At 39.2% G+C, this 19,150-nt stretch overlaps 1 protein-coding gene across 1 annotated transcript; it reads left to right on the forward strand.

Annotated features, from left to right (window-relative positions):
- Positions 1 to 1,050: 1,050 nt before the first annotated feature.
- AT5G23110 (Zinc finger, C3HC4 type (RING finger) family protein) lies at positions 1,051 to 18,626 on the forward strand. The gene is made up of 13 exons (NM_122217.3): positions 1,051 to 1,586; positions 1,739 to 2,465; positions 2,818 to 8,783; positions 8,999 to 10,473; positions 10,760 to 11,023; positions 11,296 to 11,516; positions 12,041 to 12,312; positions 12,705 to 15,648; positions 15,735 to 15,867; positions 16,298 to 16,821; positions 16,916 to 17,806; positions 17,996 to 18,172; positions 18,263 to 18,626. Exons 1-13 carry the CDS (start codon positions 1,258 to 1,260, stop codon positions 18,458 to 18,460), a joined length of 14,121 nt encoding a protein of 4,706 aa, NP_197702.1. The 5' UTR covers positions 1,051 to 1,257; the 3' UTR covers positions 18,461 to 18,626.
- Positions 18,627 to 19,150: the final 524 nt, after the last annotated feature.

Raw genomic sequence — 19,150 nt, forward strand, 5'->3', positions numbered from 1 at the left:
AAAATGTAAATGCTTCGTCGAATTATGCGATATCACAGATTATATCTTGTGCACTAAAAGTATGGACTATTTCAAAGAAATATTCAATAACCAAATGTACTTCAAATAATCATTATTAGATGTAAAACCCATTACATGGATAATGTGGATTTCTTCTAGATCGCTCTCCTTGTAGAAAGAATAATTGACATAGTATAATAGCAAATTGATTATGGAATAGTTAAGGATGTTCAAAAGGGTTTTAACTTTTAAGGCCAACTCGACCTGATTCTAAATTAGCTCAGTTCTGAATTAACTCTAACCTGTTTTTGGTCCGCTAAATTTTGCATAAATAATATGGTTAAGCCTTTTTGTAACATGGTTTTAGTCTGCCAGTTTTTTTATTTAATTCTTTTTTACAATATTTTTGTATGTATAAATAAATAGCTCAGATTTTCTTCTCTTAACTAACATTTAAAAGTTATTATGCATTCATAGATCAGGTATTTGTTTCATATTTTAGACCCTAATGCCTAAACCCCATGTAGCGAGCTACAAGAGCAACTTAATGTCTGTACAATTAAATTAATTATCGTTTATAGGGTTTTTAGAAAGGCGGTTAAAAAAATTATTTATATATAAATCTAATAAATGCTTATATTGTTCACCAAAAAGTAAATAAATTTTAATAAGTTCAAATTTAAAAATTTATTTTTAAAAAATAACAAAAATATGTTAAATTTTATTGTAATTATAAGTTTTACTCTAAATGAAATGATTAATATGATATATGTCTAACTTTATCTCTAATTAATTAATTTTTAATATGTGATTTAACATTATCAAAATATATTTATATTTACATTAGCTCGGTAAATTTTCTGTGTTTTGGATTAACTACAACTTTAGTATAGTGTAATTAGAAGTGGACAAATATGTATAAATTTTAATAAATACATCATCTGAACTTATCTCTTTATTTTCAATATTCTTAATAGGCCTTGAATTAGAGGCCCAAGTAAAAATGTCGAATATTGTTTTTTTTTCACATTTGTAACAATCGGCTTTAATAAAAGTTTTAATTCTGCCATTTCCTTTCAAAGTAAAAACTAAAAAGCTTCCCTTGAGGCACCACTTCTTCTAGAGTCGATCTTCTTCAACCTTGACTCGTGAGTCGGTGCGACCCAGATTCTTCATGATCGTAATCTCATCTTCTTTATATATTCATGGGGGTTTGATCATCTTTCTGCAGCAACAGAGATAACGTTTAATTCGAAGATGGATTCACTTCTTCTCGAAGATTTTGGGCAGAAGGTTGATTTGACCCGACGAATTCGGGAGGTTTTATTGAACTATCCGGAAGGAACCACTGTGCTTAAGGAGCTTATACAGAACGCTGATGACGCCGGAGCTACTAAAGTCCGTCTCTGTCTTGACCGGCGGGTTCACGGGTCGGGTTCTTTGCTTTCGGACTCTTTGGCTCAGTGGCAAGGTCCTTCTCTATTGGCTTACAATGATGCTGTTTTCACTGAAGAGGATTTCGTTAGTATCTCCAGAATTGGTGGAAGTGGCAAACATGGTCAAGCTTGGAAGACTGGTCGATTTGGGTATAATTTTGATTCCTTACTGTCACTTTTTTTCCCGTTGTTTCTTGCTTATGAAGATAGCAGTATACTTCTTAAGAAGTACGTGGTTGAGTCAATCTCAGTGTGTTACATATTTGTTTTCTGATAAAAATGTTCTGACTTTGGTATTATAGGGTTGGCTTCAATTCGGTATACCATTTGACTGATATACCTTCTTTTGTGAGTGGAAAATACGTGGTATTGTTTGATCCTCAAGGTGCTTATCTTCCAAATATTTCTGCAGCAAACCCAGGGAAGAGAATTGATTATGTTGGTTCTTCAGCTCTGTCTCAGTATAAGGATCAGTTTCTTCCTTATTGTGCCTTTGGATGTGATATGAGAAGTCCTTTTAATGGTACTTTATTCCGTTTCCCTTTGAGGAATACAGAGCAAGCAGCTTCTAGTAGGCTTTCAAGGCAAGCCTACTTTGAAGATGACATTTCTTTGATGTTTGATCAACTTTTCGAGGAAGGTGTTTTCTCGTTGCTATTTCTTAAATGTGTATTATCTATTGAGATGTACACATGGGATGATGGAGATTCAGAACCCAAAAAGCTTTACTCATGTTCGGTCAGCTCACCAAATAATGATACTGTGTGGCATCGCCAGGCAGTTCTTAGATTGTCGAAGACATCTATTTCTGGAGACAGGGAGATGGATGCATTTACTCTGGAGTTCTTGAGTGAGTCTGAAAAGGGAAACCAAACTAAACGGAGAACAGACAGGTTTTACATAGTTCAGACAATGGCATCAGCGTCCAGCAAAATTGGTTTGTTTGCTGCCACTGCATCCAAAGAATATGATATTCACTTGCTACCGTGGGCTTCAGTAGCAGCATGCATATCAGACGATTCATCAGAGGTACTGTGCAATATTGATTGTGCCTTTTTGCTATCTGCAGTAATATTTTTTCCCATGTCGCACCTTCGTCATTGTGTGTGTTTGCCTATCATCCAGATAACATGTATTAACCTGTTAAAAATTGTTTAGATTTTTGCTCATGTTGGAACTTTGTGTACATTCTTGCATTACTAAACATACATTTATTTATCTGTGTTATCGTAATATCCTCCATCTTCATGCTTACTGGTAATCCATATATTTGCATTCTTTTCAATTATCATGTTATTACTCTGTGCCGCGAAAGGAAGTCATTTGTCACTGCTTTTCGATTGGAGCTTGCATTCACTCTGTTTTCATATGGTTTTGACAGAATAATATCCTAAAGCTTGGGCATGCTTTCTGCTTTCTTCCCTTGCCTGTACGAACTGGATTGACAGTACAAGTCAACGGATACTTTGAGGTGTCATCAAATCGTCGCGGAATTTGGTATGGAGAAGACATGGACAGGAGTGGGAAAGTTCGTTCAGCCTGGAATAGGCTTCTCCTGGAAGATGTGGTAGCTCCCTCTTTTGCACGATTGCTACTTTGTTTGAGAGAAGTGCTTGATTCCAGAGATTCTTACTTCTCCTTATGGCCAAGTGGATCTTTTGAAGCACCATGGAGCATATTAGTTGAGCAAATTTACAAAAATATCTGCAATGCTCCTGTACTGTTTTCGGATCTTGATGGGGGGAAATGGGTGTCTCCTGCTGATGCTTATCTTCATGATGAGGAATTCTCAGGGAGCAAAGATCTTGGTGATGCCTTATTGCAGCTTGAAATGCCTATCGTGTGCCTCCCAAGACTAGTTTTTGATATGCTTTTGAAACACCCTTCATTTTTACTTCCAAAAGTGGTTACGCCAGATAGAGTGCGCAACTTTCTCAAAGAATGCAAAACGCTTTCAGCTTTGAAGAAATCTTTGAAGCTAGTATTGTTGGAATATTGCCTGGATGATCTGACTGATGATAGTGTTTGCACACAAGCCAGCAACCTGAAACTGCTTCCATTAGCAAATGGTGACTTTGGCTTCTTTTCTGGACGTACAGGAAGTGTCTCCTATTTTATTTGTGACGAATTGGAGCATATGCTTTTACAGAAAGTTTATGACAGAGTAATTGATAAGAATATTCCTCCACCATTATATACCAGGCTTTTTGCCATTGCAGAGTCACGAACAGCAAATGTTGCAATTTTCAGTATCCACAACTTGCTTCAGTTATTTCCTAGGCTTGTACCTGCTGAATGGAAACACAGAAGCAAGATTTCCTGGCATCCAGAATCCAACCGAGACCATCCATCATCATCATGGTTTGTTCTCTTCTGGCAGTATCTTGACAAACGGTGTCAGAGCCTATCATTATTCTGTGATTGGCCAATCTTGCCATCCACGTCTGGCTATTTGTACATAGCCTCTCCGCAATCAAAATTGATTAACGCGGAGAAGCTTCCCGCTGCAGTCAGAAATGTCTTAGAGAAAATTGGTGGCAAAATATTAAACAACAATATTAAAGTTGAACATTCAGACTTGTCCTCCTTTGTTTCGGATGCAAGTTACACAGGTGTCTTGGAGTCCATTTTTGATGCTGCTTCATCAGATTTGGATGGGGTTCAAAATTTAATTTATGATTTGAATGCTCAAGAGAAGGACGAACTTCGTAGTTTTCTTTTGGATCCAAAATGGCACATAGGACATCAGATTGGTGACCTATACCTCAGAATCTGCAAGATTTTGCCCATTCATCGTATTTATGGAGAAACCAGTGCTCAAGAATCCAAGTATTCTGATCTTGTTAATCCTCCTAAGCATTTACCTCCATTAGATGTGCCTGCCTGTCTTCTAGGATGTGAGTTTATTCTGTGTTGCCAAGGCAGCGAAGAAGATGTTTTGTCAAGGTACTATGGCATTGAGAGAATGAGGAAAAGTAACTTCTACAGACAGAATGTTTTCAACAGAATTGAAGTTTTGCAACCTGAGATTCGTGATCAGGTGATGATTTCTATTCTGCAGGATCTTCCACAACTGTGTCTGGAGGATAGACTCTTGAGGGAAGAATTGCAGAACCTAGAGTTTGTTCCAACTGTAAATGGTCCTCTTAAGCGCCCATCTGTTTTACACGATCCTCGTAATGAAGAGTTATATGCTTTGTTGGAAGATTCAGATTGTTTCCCTGCTAGCGGATTCCAGGGATCTGCTATCTTGGACATGCTTCAAGGTTTGGGCCTTAAAACAACTGTTTCTCCTGAGACAATATTGGAGAGTGCACGATTGGTGGAGCGATTGATGCACAAGGATCTGGAAAAGGCACATTCACGAGGTAAAGTGCTTTTTTCATTTTTAGAAGTCAATGCTGTGAAGTGGCTGCCTGATCAGTCGAGTGAGGATGATGGAGCTATAAACAGGATATTTTCAAGAGCTGCGACGGCTTTCAGACCACGAAATCTGACGTGTAACCTTGTTAAGTTCTGGAGTGAACTTAAAATGATTTGCTGGTGCCCCGTTTTAGTCTCTGCTCCATTTCAAACTTTACCATGGCCAGTTGTGACATCTACTGTTGCTCCTCCGAAGCTTGTACGTCCAAAAACAGATATGTGGCTTGTATCTGCATCCATGAGAATACTGGATGGTGAATGTTCTTCTACAGCTCTTGCATATAACTTGGGGTGGTTATCACATCCAGGAGGAAGTGCAATTGCAGCTCAGTTGCTTGAACTTGGAAAGAACAATGAAATTCTTATTGATCAGGTTCTTCGGCAGGAACTAGCTTTGGCAATGCCAAAGATATACTCAATTCTTGCAAGATTACTAGGTTCAGATGAGATGGACATTGTTAAGGCTGTACTTGAAGGTAGTCGCTGGATCTGGGTAGGTGATGGATTTGCAACTTTGAGTGAGGTTGTTCTCGATGGGCCTCTTCAACTTGTTCCCTACATTCGAGTCATACCTACCGACTTAGCTGTTTTTAGGGGACTATTTGTGGAGCTTGGTGTTCGAGAATTTTTAACTCCATCTGATTATGCTGATGTTTTATGTAGAATAGCTGTAAGGAAAGGTACTTCACCTCTTGATCCTCAAGAAATCAGGGCAGCTGTGCTGATTGCGCAGCAGTTGGCTGAAGCGCAATTTCTTGACAAAGTAACAATCTATTTACCTGATGTTTCTGGTCGACTCTTCCCTTCAAGTGACTTGGTCTATAATGATGCGCCATGGTTGACTGCATCAGACAATCTTAACAGCTCGTTTAGTGCAGAGTCTACAATGCTATTGAATGCGAAAAGAACAATGCAAAAGTTTGTCCACGGTAACATATCTAATGAGGTAGCGGAGAAGCTTGGTGTTCGCTCTCTTCGTAGAGTCTTGCTGGCGGAAAGTGCTGATTCAATGAATTTTAGTTTATCCGGGGCTGCTGAGGCCTTTGGACAGCATGAGGCGTTGACCACCAGACTTAAACACATACTAGAAATGTATGCTGATGGGCCTGGGATTCTTTTTGAGCTGGTTCAAAATGCGGAAGATGCAGGAGCTTCTGAGGTGACATTCCTTTTGGATAAGACTCATTATGGGACGTCTTCACTCCTATCTCCTGAAATGGCAGATTGGCAAGGCCCTGCTCTGTATTGTTTCAACAACTCGGTTTTTACTCAACAAGATATGTATGCAATCTCACGCATTGGTCAAGCAAGCAAACTTGAAAAACCTTTTGCAATAGGAAGATTTGGGCTGGGATTTAACTGTGTTTATCATTTCACAGACATCCCCGGGTTTGTTTCTGGAGAAAACATTGTTATGTTTGATCCTCATGCCAATCATTTGCCTGGTATTTCTCCAACTCACCCAGGGTTGCGGATTAAATTTGCTGGAAGATATATATTGGACCAGTTTCCTGATCAATTTGCACCATTCTTGCATTTTGGTTGTGACTTGGAGCATACATTTCCTGGTACACTCTTTCGATTTCCTCTTAGAAACGCCAGTGTTGCTCCTAGAAGCCACATAAAGAAAGAAACATATGCTCCTGAAGATGTGTTATCCCTCTTCACTTCCTTTTCTGGTGTAGTTTCAGAAGCTTTAATTTTTCTGCGGAATGTGAAAACAGTATCGATTTTTACTAAGGAAGGGGCTGGTCATGAAATGCAGTTACTGCATCGTGTTTGCAAAGATCACAATGTTGGACAAGATACTGAACCAAAGCCATCTAGTCAAGTGTTTAGTCTTCTTGACGAAAATATTTTTGCTGGAATGAATAAAGATCAGTTGCTAAAAAAACTAAGCAACACTGTAGTTAAAGATCTGCCATATAAATGCCAGAAGATTGTGGTGACCGAGCAAGATTCATCTGGCTGTATTTTACATGGATGGATAACAGGAGAATGTCTGAATGCCGGGGTAAGTAAAAAGAACTTGAACCTTCCAGAAATGTCCCATAAGTTAATACCATGGGCTAGTGTTGCCGTGCATATAAATTCTGTCAAGAATGAAAATGTGGAGGATCTGGCTGCTAGCATTTCTAATATATTTGGGCCATCCACTATTTCAATTCAGAATAGAAGAAATTTTGGGGGGCGTGCATTCTGCTTTCTGCCTCTACCTATAACTACAGGCCTCCCTGCGCATATCAATGCATATTTTGAGTTGTCATCCAACAGGAGGGATCTTTGGTTTGGTAACGACATGGCAGGGGATGGAAAAGTACGCTCGGATTGGAATCTTTACTTGATTGAGGAAGTTGTCGTACCAGCCTATGGTCATTTGCTTGAAAAAATTGCATCTGAACTTGGTCCATGTGATTTGTTCTTCTCTGTCTGGCCAGTAACTCTAGGAACAGAACCTTGGGCATCCTTGGTTCGGAAGCTCTACAGTTTTATTGCAAATAACGGTCTTCGTGTCTTATATACCAAAGCAAGAGGGGGCCAATGGATTTCAACTAAGCAAGCAATTTACCCTGATTTCAGCTTTCCTAAGGCGGATGAGCTAGTTGATGTCCTTGCAGACGCTGGTCTCCCTGTAATTAATATCTCAAAGACAGTTGCGGAAAGATTTGGAGAGGCTTGTTCATCCTTGCATTTAATGACACCCCAACTATTAAGGACTCTGTTGACTCGGCGAAAACGTGAGTTTAGGGATAGAAATGGCTTGGCCTTGGCATTAGAATACTGTCTTCTTGATTTAAAAGTTCCTTTTCTGGCGGATCTTCTTTACGGTCTACCCCTGCTACCTCTTGCTGATGGTTCATTTACAACCTTTAACAAGAATGGTACTGCTGAGAGAATCTTTTTCGCTGAAGAGATTGGGTATGAACTTTTGAAGGATTCACTTCCTCACCAACTCGTGGACCGCGAAGTGCCGGAAGGAGTTTATAGTAAGCTATTGGCTGTAGCTCAAAGCGGAGAATCATGCATATGTCTCCTCTCTTGCAATTTGCTTGAGAAGCTTTTTTTTAAGCTACTGCCAGCAGATTGGCATCTCTCAGAAAAGATACTTTGGACACCTGGCCAACGAGGACATCCGACAGTAGAATGGATAAGGGTACTGTGGAGCTATCTTAAGTTATCTTGTGATGACCTCTCAGTATTTTCTAAGTGGCCCATATTACCCGTTGAAGATGGCTGTCTCATGCAACTTATTTTAAATTCAAATGTTATTCGAGATGATGGCTGGAGCGAGAACATGTCTTCATTATTACTGAAATGTGGATGCCGGTTCTTAAATCGTGAGCTTCCAGTAGAGCACCCTCAGTTGGAAACATTTGTTCAGCCACCAACAGCAACAGGCATATTGAATGCACTTCTTGCGATTTCTGGTGGGCACGAAAACATAAAAGGGATTTTCCTTAATGTTTCAGAAGGAGAATTGCATGAGCTTCGGAATTTTATTCTTCAGTCAAAGTGGTTCTCTGGTGGACATATGAATGAGGTCCACTTTGAAACCATCAAACACCTCCCCATATTTGAGTCATACAGAAGTAGAAAACTTGTTAGTTTGAACTGTCCAGTTAAGTGGCTCAAACCTGATGGCATCAGGGAGGATCTGTTGGATGATGATTTTGTACGCTTGGACTCAGAGAGGGAGAGAACTATCTTCAAAAGATACTTACAAATAAAAGAGCCCTCAAAAATGGAATTCTACAAAGCTTGTGTACTTAATCGCATGTCGGAGTTCCTTTCGCAGCAAGAAGCTCTGTTGGCCATTTTGCATGATCTAAATGATCTGGTCGTCGCTGATGTTTCGCTTCAGTGTGCAATATCTACAACCCCTTTTGTTCTTGCAGCGAATGGATTATGGCAACAACCTTCCAGGTTTGTCTATCTTATTACCATTTTCCTATTCTGATACGTTAAATATGTTAAATCAAAGACTAAGCTACAGCTGCAACTTGATATTAGCTATTTTTGTTTGCATTTACACGCTTAATACAGCAACCTGATATTAGCTATCTTTGTTGGCATTTACACACTTTATAGAGAACCTGTATATCTCTATAGTTGTCTTCATATTTTTGTCCTATTTTCAGGCTTTATGATCCTCGTGTTCCTGCGCTACAGGAGCTTCTTCACAAAGAAGTCTACTTTCCTTCTGAGAAATTCTCAGATTCTAAGATCCTGGATGCTTTGGTTGGTCTTGGACTTAGAACAACTCTGGATTGTTCTACCTATCTGGATGCTGCTAGAAGTGTGTCAATGTTACATGACTTGGGAGATTTAGAAGCATCGAGATATGGAAGAAGATTATTATTCCATATCAAAACTCTTTCTATCAAACTATCATCCAAGACAGGTGAAGCGAACCATGATGAGTCCCAAAATATAATGTCCATTACAAGCGAAGACTCGTTTGATGGAGAAACCTATCCTGAATATGAAACGGAGACTAGCTATCTTGGGAGCTTGCTCACTCAACAATCAGAGGATGAGTTTTGGTGTCAGCTGAGGTCTATCCCATGGTGTCCTATTTGTCTTGATCCACCAATAGAAGGAATTCCATGGCTTGAATCTAGTAACTTGGTAGCATCTCCAGATAGAGTAAGGCCCAAGTCTCAGATGTTTTTGGTGTCTGCCACAATGCACTTACTGGATGGCGAGTGCCAGTCATCGTATCTACATCAGAAACTTGGGTGGATGGACTGTTTAACTATTGATATCCTGTGCAGACAACTAATCGAGATATCAAAATCTTATAAAGAACAGAAGTCTCGTTCCTCAGTAAATCCTGAATTTGAGAGCATGTTACAAAGCCAAATTCCTCTACTTTATACCAGACTGCAAGAACTTTCTAGGGAAAATGACTTTCTTGCCCTTAAATCAGCACTAAGTGGTGTTCCTTGGGTGTGGCTTGGTGATGATTTTGTCTCTGCTGATGTTCTTTCTTTTGATTCTCCGGTGAAGTTTACCCCTTATCTATATGTTGTCCCTTCAGAATTATCAGACTTTAAAGAATTGCTTCTAGAATTGGGTGTGAGACTTAGTTTTGATGCAGCAGATTATATGAACACTCTGCAGCATTTGCAGAATGATATAAAAGGATCACAGTTAACAGATGAGCAGATAAATTTTGTCCTTTGTGTTCTTGAAGCCGTTGCAGACTGTTTTTCCGAGGTGTCATCAGATAGTGATAACAATTCAGTGCTAGTTCCCGATTCTGCAGGATTTTTGGTCCCGTTAGAGGATCTTGTTTATAATGATGCACCATGGGTAGACAGCAGTTCTCTCTCTGGGAAAAGGTTTGTACATCCTAGCATCAACAGTGACATGGCTAATAGATTGGGGATACAGTCTCTTCGTTGTATCTCCTTAGTGGATAATGATATTACCCAGGATCTTCCTTGTATGGATTTCACAAAGTTGAAGGAGCTTCTATCACTATATGCCAGCAAAGATTTCTTGTTGTTCGATCTTCTTGAGTTAGCTGATTGCTGCAAGGTTAAAAAGCTGCATATCATCTTTGACAAGAGGGAGCACCCTCGCAAGACCTTGCTGCAGCATAATTTAGGTAGTCAATGTTTTGAGCTTATTACTAGCCTTTCAATTGACTCTATTATATTCTTTAAATATTTTGTTATTTTTGGTTTTTACCTAAGCTTTCTCTTTAAAATTTTGGAGAATGGCGGAGATATCTAAGGTGGATTAAATTTTCACTACCAGAAAAGATATTTTGAGCTTCTACTGGATACTGGCTTCTTTGTTGCTTAGTTTTGAATATGTGCTGAGTGTTTTGATTTGTAGATTTGTAGGGATGTATACCTTGATCCTCTTATTAACGTACTCTTCTTTTTCAGGTGAATTTCAAGGACCAGCTATAGTTGCCATTTTAGAAGGGGTTACATTGACCAGAGAGGAGATTTGTAGTCTTCAGCTTCTTTCACAGTGGAGAATTAAGGGTGAAACTCTCAACTATGGGTTGGGCCTTCTTAGCTGTTACTTCATGTGTGATCTTCTGTCTATTGTTTCTGGTGGCTACTTTTACATGTTCGATCCCCAAGGAGCGACCCTTTCTGCATCCACGACTCAGGCTCCTGCTGGAAAGATGTTCTCCTTGATAGGTATGAACTTCTGGTATTGCTTTCCTACCTGTCTTCCCCATGCTAAAACTGTATGATATTCAGTTGACTCATATTTATTCAGTAACTGGTCCTGATGGGAATAAACAACCTCGTAAACTGATTTTTTTTGGTTCATTGGTCATATCAGGGAGAATCATATTTTAGCTTTATTTACATTTTTCTTACCGTTATGTAACTCAACAAATATTACTATTCAGTTGACGTGTTTCTTCTATAAGTTTACCTTCTAATATTTCCTACTGTTCCTTTAGGTACAAATTTGGTTGAGCGATTCAGTGATCAATTCAATCCCATGCTAATTGGTCAAGATAAGGCATGGTCATTGACAGATTCCACCATTATCCGGATGCCTTTATCAACTGAAATCTTGAAAGATGGATTTGAGGCGGGGTTAGATAGAGTGAAGCAAATATCTGACCAATTTCTGGAGAATGCCTCGAGAATCCTTATTTTCTTGAAGTCAGTTTCACAGGTATTATAATCTATATCTACACTACTGTGGACGTCATTGAATTCTTTTTTATGGCAGTAAAACTCGTTTAAATTCAGAACTGTAATACATAATACAACTTAGAAACTGAAAAAATCTGGGCTTGAACACAGTGTATCATACTGTTGGTAAACTGTTAAGTATAGATTTATTTAACTAATTAGATTGTTCTGAGGCCGTTTTCATTGATTGGATATTTTGCTAGGTATTTTGTTTTAATTTGCAGAAGCACTAAAATGTGTTTGGCATTTTTCCATCTGTTGGCACAGAAGCATATAGATTTTGATATTTTGGATTATTGTAAGTTGAAGTTCAAATTTGATGAATGAGTGAGGTTTGACTTTTGTCCTTGATTGTATGGAACTCTATACATATGTCATAGTAAATCACCTCTGTATGTTCTAAAATGATTCATGTTTTATCATGTTGTGTTTTGTTTTAATAACTTGATGTCTATTCTATGAATCAAACCCAAAAACGTGGAAAATATTATTTGTCAATTTCAGGTTTCATTTTCCACATGGGAGCAAGGAAATGCACAACCACATCAAGATTACACGCTGCATATTGATTCAGCATCAGCTATCATGAGAAATCCCTTCGCGGAGAAAAACTTGAAAACGTCTAAACTTTCGAGGATTTTTGGTAGCTCAAACTCTGGTGTTAAATCACGAATAATAGAGGTTAACCTACATATAGGGGAAAACAAACTTCTAGATCGATGGCTTGTAGTTCTCAGCAAGGGCTCTGGACAATCACAAAACATGGCTCGTGGCAGGTACAAAGTTACTTACTATTTACTTAACATAAAAGATCCTGGCAGTAACCTATATGCTTTGATGTTCATATCACCTCGAAAGCCATGTCAGAGAATAAAGCGATACCAATAGTTTCTTTCAGATTTTTAATCTATCTTTTAAATTTAAGATGTTACCAATTCTGATCAAAACCAGGGGCAGAAAATACATTCAGTTTTGTGCAAGTATGTCACTTTTCATACTTGATAACTAAAGAATTGGCATGTCACTGTTCATACGAGTAAACAGAAACTAAATTATTTTGTTTTATTGATGAAGATAAAAGAATTTCATTTACTCAAACCTAGTAGATGTGATGAGTGTCCTAGAGGTCCTCATGTCTCTATTTTGTTGTTGAAATATTACTTTGCAGGAAGTATCTAGCGTACAATTTGACACCTGTTGCTGGAGTTGCTGCACATGTATCTCGAAATGGACGTCCTGTTGATGTTCATGCAGCCAGCCCCATAATGTCTCCTTTACCTTTGTCTGGTAGTGTGAATCTACCTGTCACCATCCTTGGATGCTTCCTCATTCGGAATAATTGTGGTCGTTTTCTTTTCAAAAATAAAAATGAGAGAGCTATGTCAGAGCCACAGCTTGATGCTGGAGATATATTGATTGATGCATGGAACAAAGAGTTAATGTCATGTGTACGTGATTCTTACATTGAAATAGTGGTGGAGATGGAAAGGCTAAGTCGAGAACATTCAAGCTCTTCAACTGAGTCAAGTACAGCACGTCAGCTGGCCCTTTCTCTTAAAGCCTACGGTCATCAGTTGTATTCCTTCTGGCCACGATCTAATCAACATGACGATGCTATAGAAGCAGAAGTGCTCAAACCAGAGTGGGAATGCTTGGTTGAGCAAGTTATAAGGCCATTTTACGCTCGTGTCGCTGACCTTCCTCTGTGGCAGCTTTACTCAGGAAGTTTGGTCAAGGCTGAAGAGGGTATGTTTCTGACACAGCCCGGTAGTGAGGTTGCTGTTAATTTGCTTCCTCTTACAGTTTGCAGCTTTGTGAAGGAGCATTACCCTGTGTTTTCCGTGCCCTGGGAATTGTTGGCTGAAGTCCAGGCAGTAGGGATTCCAGTTCGAGAAGTCAAACCAAAGATGGTTCGCGTTCTTCTTAGGAAGTCATCTGCATCTATCGATCTTCGATCTGTTGATACTTTTATTGATGTTCTTGAATATTGTCTATCAGATATTCAATTTATTGAAGCACTTAACCCCGAAGAGGCTAACATGGATGAAGGAAACAGTACTTCTACTTCATCGTCGATGTCTACGCAAGCTCAGGCTGGCTCTAGTGATGCATTTGAAATGATGACAAGCCTGGGAAAGGCTTTGTTTGATTTTGGTAGAGTTGTTGTTGAAGATATTGGTCGTACTGGAGATTCGATTGGTCAAAGAATTAGTAATAATAGATATAGTAATGCTGACCCGAGGTTTCTATCTGCAGTTAATGAACTTAAAGGATTACCATGCCCGACTGCAACAAATCATTTAGCACGCTTGGGTATTTCTGAGCTATGGTTGGGCAACAAGGAGCAACAGGCACTGATGTTGCCTGTGTCTGCACGATTTATCCATCCAAAAGTGTTTGAGAGATCGAGCTTGGCTGATATATTTTTGAAGTCTTCTGTTCAAGCATTTTTGAAGTTGAGGAGCTGGTCTCTTCCTTTACTGGCTAGTAATATGAAATATCTTTTTCATGACCACTGGGTTAGTTATATCTCAGAATCAAATTCTGTGCCATGGTTTTCATGGGAGAGTACATCAAGTTCTAGTGATGATAGTGGTCCCTCGCCTGAATGGATACAGCTATTTTGGAAGAATTTTAATGGATCAGCAGATGAGCTCTCCCTCTTTTCGGACTGGCCTCTTATTCCTGCCTTCCTTGGCAGACCAATTTTATGCCGTGTAAGGGAGAGACACTTAATCTTTTTTCCACCACCAGCTTTGCAGCCAGTTTCTAGAAGTGGTACTGATATGCATCAGACAGACAGTGATATATCTACAACATCAGTAAGTGGCGGTCCCTTATCTGAGTTAACACAGCGCTATGTTTCAGGATTCGATCTAGCACAAAGCAAGCATCCTTGGCTGATTTTACTGCTGAACCAGTGCAATATACCAGTTTGTGATACTGCATATATTGATTGTGCTGAGAGATGCAAGTGTCTGCCTTCACCAAGCGTGTCACTTGGCCAAGCTATTGCCTCCAAGCTTGCTGAAGGCAAACGAGCTGGCTACATTGCTGATATTGCTTCCTTCCCAACATTTGGCCGTGATGAGCTGTTCACCCTTTTGGCTAATGATTTCTCTTCTAGTGGTTCAAGTTATCAAGCATATGAACTAGAAGTACTAAGTTCACTTCCTATATTTAAGACTGTCACTGGGTCTTATACGCATTTGCAAAGGCACGGTTTGTGTATAATCTCTGGAGATTCCTTCCTTAAACCATATGATGAATGTTGCTTTTGCTATTTACCAGATTCAGTTGAATGTCACTTTCTCCAAGCCCTTGGGGTCACTGTGTTACATAATCATCAGACTTTAGTAAGGTTTGGGTTAGCTGAGTTTGAAAGTAGATCTCAATCTGAACGAGAAGACATACTAATTTATGTATATGGAAACTGGCTGGATTTAGAGGTTGATTCTGATGTGATTGAAGCTCTTAGAGAGGCGAAATTTGTCAGAAATTCTGATGAATTTTCCTCTGAGCTATCTAAATCGAAGGACTTGTTTGATCCTTCTGATACATTACTAGTGTCTGTCTTTTTTGGTGAAAGAAAACGATTTCCTGGAGAAAGATTTTCATCAGAAGGCTGGCTTCGCATTCTACGGAAAGCTGGCCTTCGAACTGCAGCAGAAGCCGATGTCATACTTGAATGTGCCAAAAGGGTGGAATTTCTGGGTAACGAGCGTAATAGATCTTCCGAAGAAGATGATTTTGAAACGGATCTTGTACATTCTGAGAAGGATATTTCTGTTGAGTTATCAACATTAGCAGGATCTGTAATTGAAGCAATACTTTTAAACTTTGCTGGTTTTTACAGCACTGCATTCTGCAACACTCTTGGTCAGATTGCTTGTGTACCTGCTGAATCAGGGTTCCCAAGTCTTGGTGGGAGAAAAGGTGGCAAAAGAGTCCTTACACGTTACAGCGAAGCTGTTCTTTTACGAGACTGGCCCCTTGCTTGGAGCTCTGTCCCTATTCTTTCAACTCAGAGATTCATTCCACCTGGATTTTCGTGGACAGCATTACGCCTAAAAAGTCCTCCAATTTTCTCGACTGTTCTTAAACACTTACAGGTAAGATCACTCTTCTTCTCTCTTTGATTATTTGTGCGCTCTTGTCATGGACATGTGAAGAAAGAGGACTGATCATATAAACCCAGGTAATTGGACGGAATGGTGGTGAAGACACTCTTGCTCACTGGCCCAATGATCCAAATGTGATGACCATTGATGTTACTTCTTGTGAAGTTTTGAAGTACCTGGAAATTGTTTGGGACTCCCTCACTACTTCAGGTATGTATACTACTTAACACTCAATTTAAATTACTCAATAGAAAAGTGTAATCGACATTCTAGCTTTTGCAGCTGTAAATTCCTTATCTGGCAGACGATCTAAATTTTAATCACAAAATATCTGGAACGAACAAAGAACCTTTGAAGTTTTAACCAATATGTGGTGTGAACAAATGCAGTAGTAATAGTAAAAAATTAGTTCTCCATTGTTTGTGGTCCAGCCTTGCAAGCCGCAATAATGGATTGCTCTGGACAACAACAATGTATTTCATCGTGAAATACCAGAATTAGGAAAAATTGTATTTATGTTTTCTGATACATAGAAACATTTAGATATTTATGATAATATGACTGCAGTATGAGTTTTCTATTATTATTTTGAAATCTCTGATGGTATATTTTACCCGGCTTTGTAATTTCTATCGTCCAGATATTTTGGAGTTGCAAAAGGTAGCCTTTTTACCAGCTGCAAATGGGACACGCTTGGTGGGAGCAAGCTCCCTTTTTGTTCGCCTACCAATCAACCTATCACCTTTTGCATTTGAACTTCCTAGTCTCTATCTACCGTTTCTGAATATCCTTAAAGATTTGGGACTTAACGATGTGCTTTCAGTTGCTGCTGCAAAGGATATCCTCTCCAAATTACAAAAACTATGTGGTTATCGGCGTTTGAACCCGAATGAGCTTCGCGCTGTGATGGAAATTCTTCATTTTCTTTGCGATGAAATAAATACGACAAAGCCACCTGAAATAAATACTATCAAATCAGATGTGATTGTCCCAGACGATGGCTGCAGGCTTGTTCATGCACTATCTTGTGTGTATGTTGATTCCTTTGGGTCACGCTATGTGAGATACATAGACACTGCAAGGTTAAGACTTGTTCATCCGCTTCTTCCGGAGAGGATCTGTCTAGATTTGGGTGTGAGAAAGCTTTCTGATGTTGTCATTGAGGTATGCATGGCATCAGTTTCTTCTGATCATGTCTTTCTTTTTGTTATATTTGTTATGTGTGAAACAATCTCAAAATCATTGCTTCTTTACCTAGGAACTTGAAAACGCTGAACATATTGAAACCTTAGACAACATAGGGTCAATATCACTCAAGGCTGTCAGAAGGAAGTTGCAGAGCGAGACGTTTCAAGCTGCTTTATGGACGGTGAGCCGTCAGGCCACCACCGTGGATGACTTATCTTTTGAGGTTATGCAACATTCTCTACAATCTGCGGCAGAGAAAATTGGTTTTGTCAGAAATATATATACTCGATTTCTTCTCCTGCCAAATTCCGTAGACGTTACCTTCGTGGCTAAGGAATCCATGATTCCTGAATGGGAGAATGAATCGCATCATCGAACAATGTATTTTATCAATCGTCACAGAACGTCTATCCTAGTTTCTGAACCGCCGGGATACATTTCTTTCCTGGATGTCATGGCAACAGTGGTGAGCGAGGTTTTAGGCTTTCCAACTTCCCTGCCTATAGGATCATTATTTTCATGTCCTGAAGGATCTGAAACTGAAATTACCGCTTACCTGAGACTATGCTCTTATTCTCTTACTAACACCGGCACAGCTGATAGTTCTGTTGGCCAAGAGATAATGCCACAAGATGCTGTACAAGTACAGCTTCACCCTCTGAGACCATTCTACAAAGGGGAGATCGTTGCTTGGAAAATCAAACAAGGAGACAAGCTAAGATATGGAAGAGTCCCAGAAGATGTTAGACCTTCTGCTGGCCAAGCCCTTTACAGATTAAAGGTTGAAATGACACCTGGAGAGACTGGTTTATTACTTTCATCTCAGGTTTTCTCCTTCCGAGGCACTTCAATCGAAAATGAAGGTCCCTCGACTTTGCCGGAGGTGCTCCCCGCAGTATCTGATAAAAAATCTCAAGAAATTTCAGAAAGTTCCAGAACTAACAAAACAAGTTCTAGCCAGGTTTGTTACATTTCTCGTGAATCGTTGGATTTAATCACGCCCCAATATTTGTATTATCTATAATCTATGTGATTCTAAGAGACAAATGCATACTGTTCTTCCCCAAAATGTTTTATCATCTTGAGATAGTTTTGATCTTGAATCGTGCTCTGGGGAAGATTGATTGGATTTGTTCTTTGTCACCTGCAGCCTGTGAATGAAATGCAGCTTGGTCGAGTCACAGCGAAAGAATTGGTTGAGGCAGTGCACGAGATGCTCTCTGCAGCGGGAATCAACATGGAACTGGAGAATCAATCTCTACTACAAAGAACATTAACACTTCAAGAAGAACTCAAAGACTCTAAAGTCGCATTCTTACTTGAGCAGGTTCGATATACAATTAAATCCTCCTTACTTAAAACACAACCATGATCATAATGTTGATTAGCAAAACATGTATGTCTGGTTTTCTTGCAGGAGAGAGCAGAGGCTTCCATGAAGGAAGCAGAGACGGCGAAATCACAATGGCTGTGTCAGATATGTCAGACGAAGGAGGTGGAAGTTACTATTGTACCATGCGGACATGTCTTGTGTCGGCATTGTTCAACATCAGTCTCTAGATGTCCCTTTTGTCGTCTTCAAGTCAATAGAACCATCCGAATCTTCCGACCGTAACTAACACCAAAAGTCAAATATTAATTACCCAATTCATCAAAGGTTTTGTCCTCTATACATTACAACAGTTTCTGCTAATTCATTTGTAAATACGTTTAGGTGTTTTCACTTTTGTATATTTAAGTAAAGAAATTTTTTATTTTAAGCCGCTATCAATCTATCATCATTTTAAGCATTGAGTAGACTGGGTATTCACCCTATCAAATATCAATATCTCAAATCAAATTTGAAATGAGCCAAACTAGGCAAAATCTTCAGAGACCATCACAATATCAGCTAACGAGTACAAACCAAAAAAGCTTTGGCTTATCAAGTTTTTTCTGACACTTTTCTTTTTCTAGATGACATCAATTGTTTCTTGTTGTTTATCTACTTCTTCTTTGAATTTTTCTTCTTAACAACCAACATTTGAGCTTCCACTGTTTCTTCTGCATCGTTCATTAGGTTATTATCATCAACATTCAATTCATTTTGGAAATGATTCAAAAAGTTGTATGTCTCCGAAATATAGGTATCGCTAAGGATTCTTTCTTCACCTAGGGACAAGACTCTCACCCTAGACAAACCAGGGGAGTCTAAAGCTTGGTGGATTTGAAGCTCCAGACACCATCCATAGCTATTTTTGGTTTGTCTACATCAATGCTTGTAGGAATAATTTTTTTTTCCGGAGAAGCTGATCACCGTTGTGAT

Source organism: Arabidopsis thaliana, chromosome 5 (genome assembly GCF_000001735.4).
Source record: "Arabidopsis thaliana chromosome 5, partial sequence".
NCBI lineage: Eukaryota > Viridiplantae > Streptophyta > Magnoliopsida > Brassicales > Brassicaceae > Arabidopsis > Arabidopsis thaliana.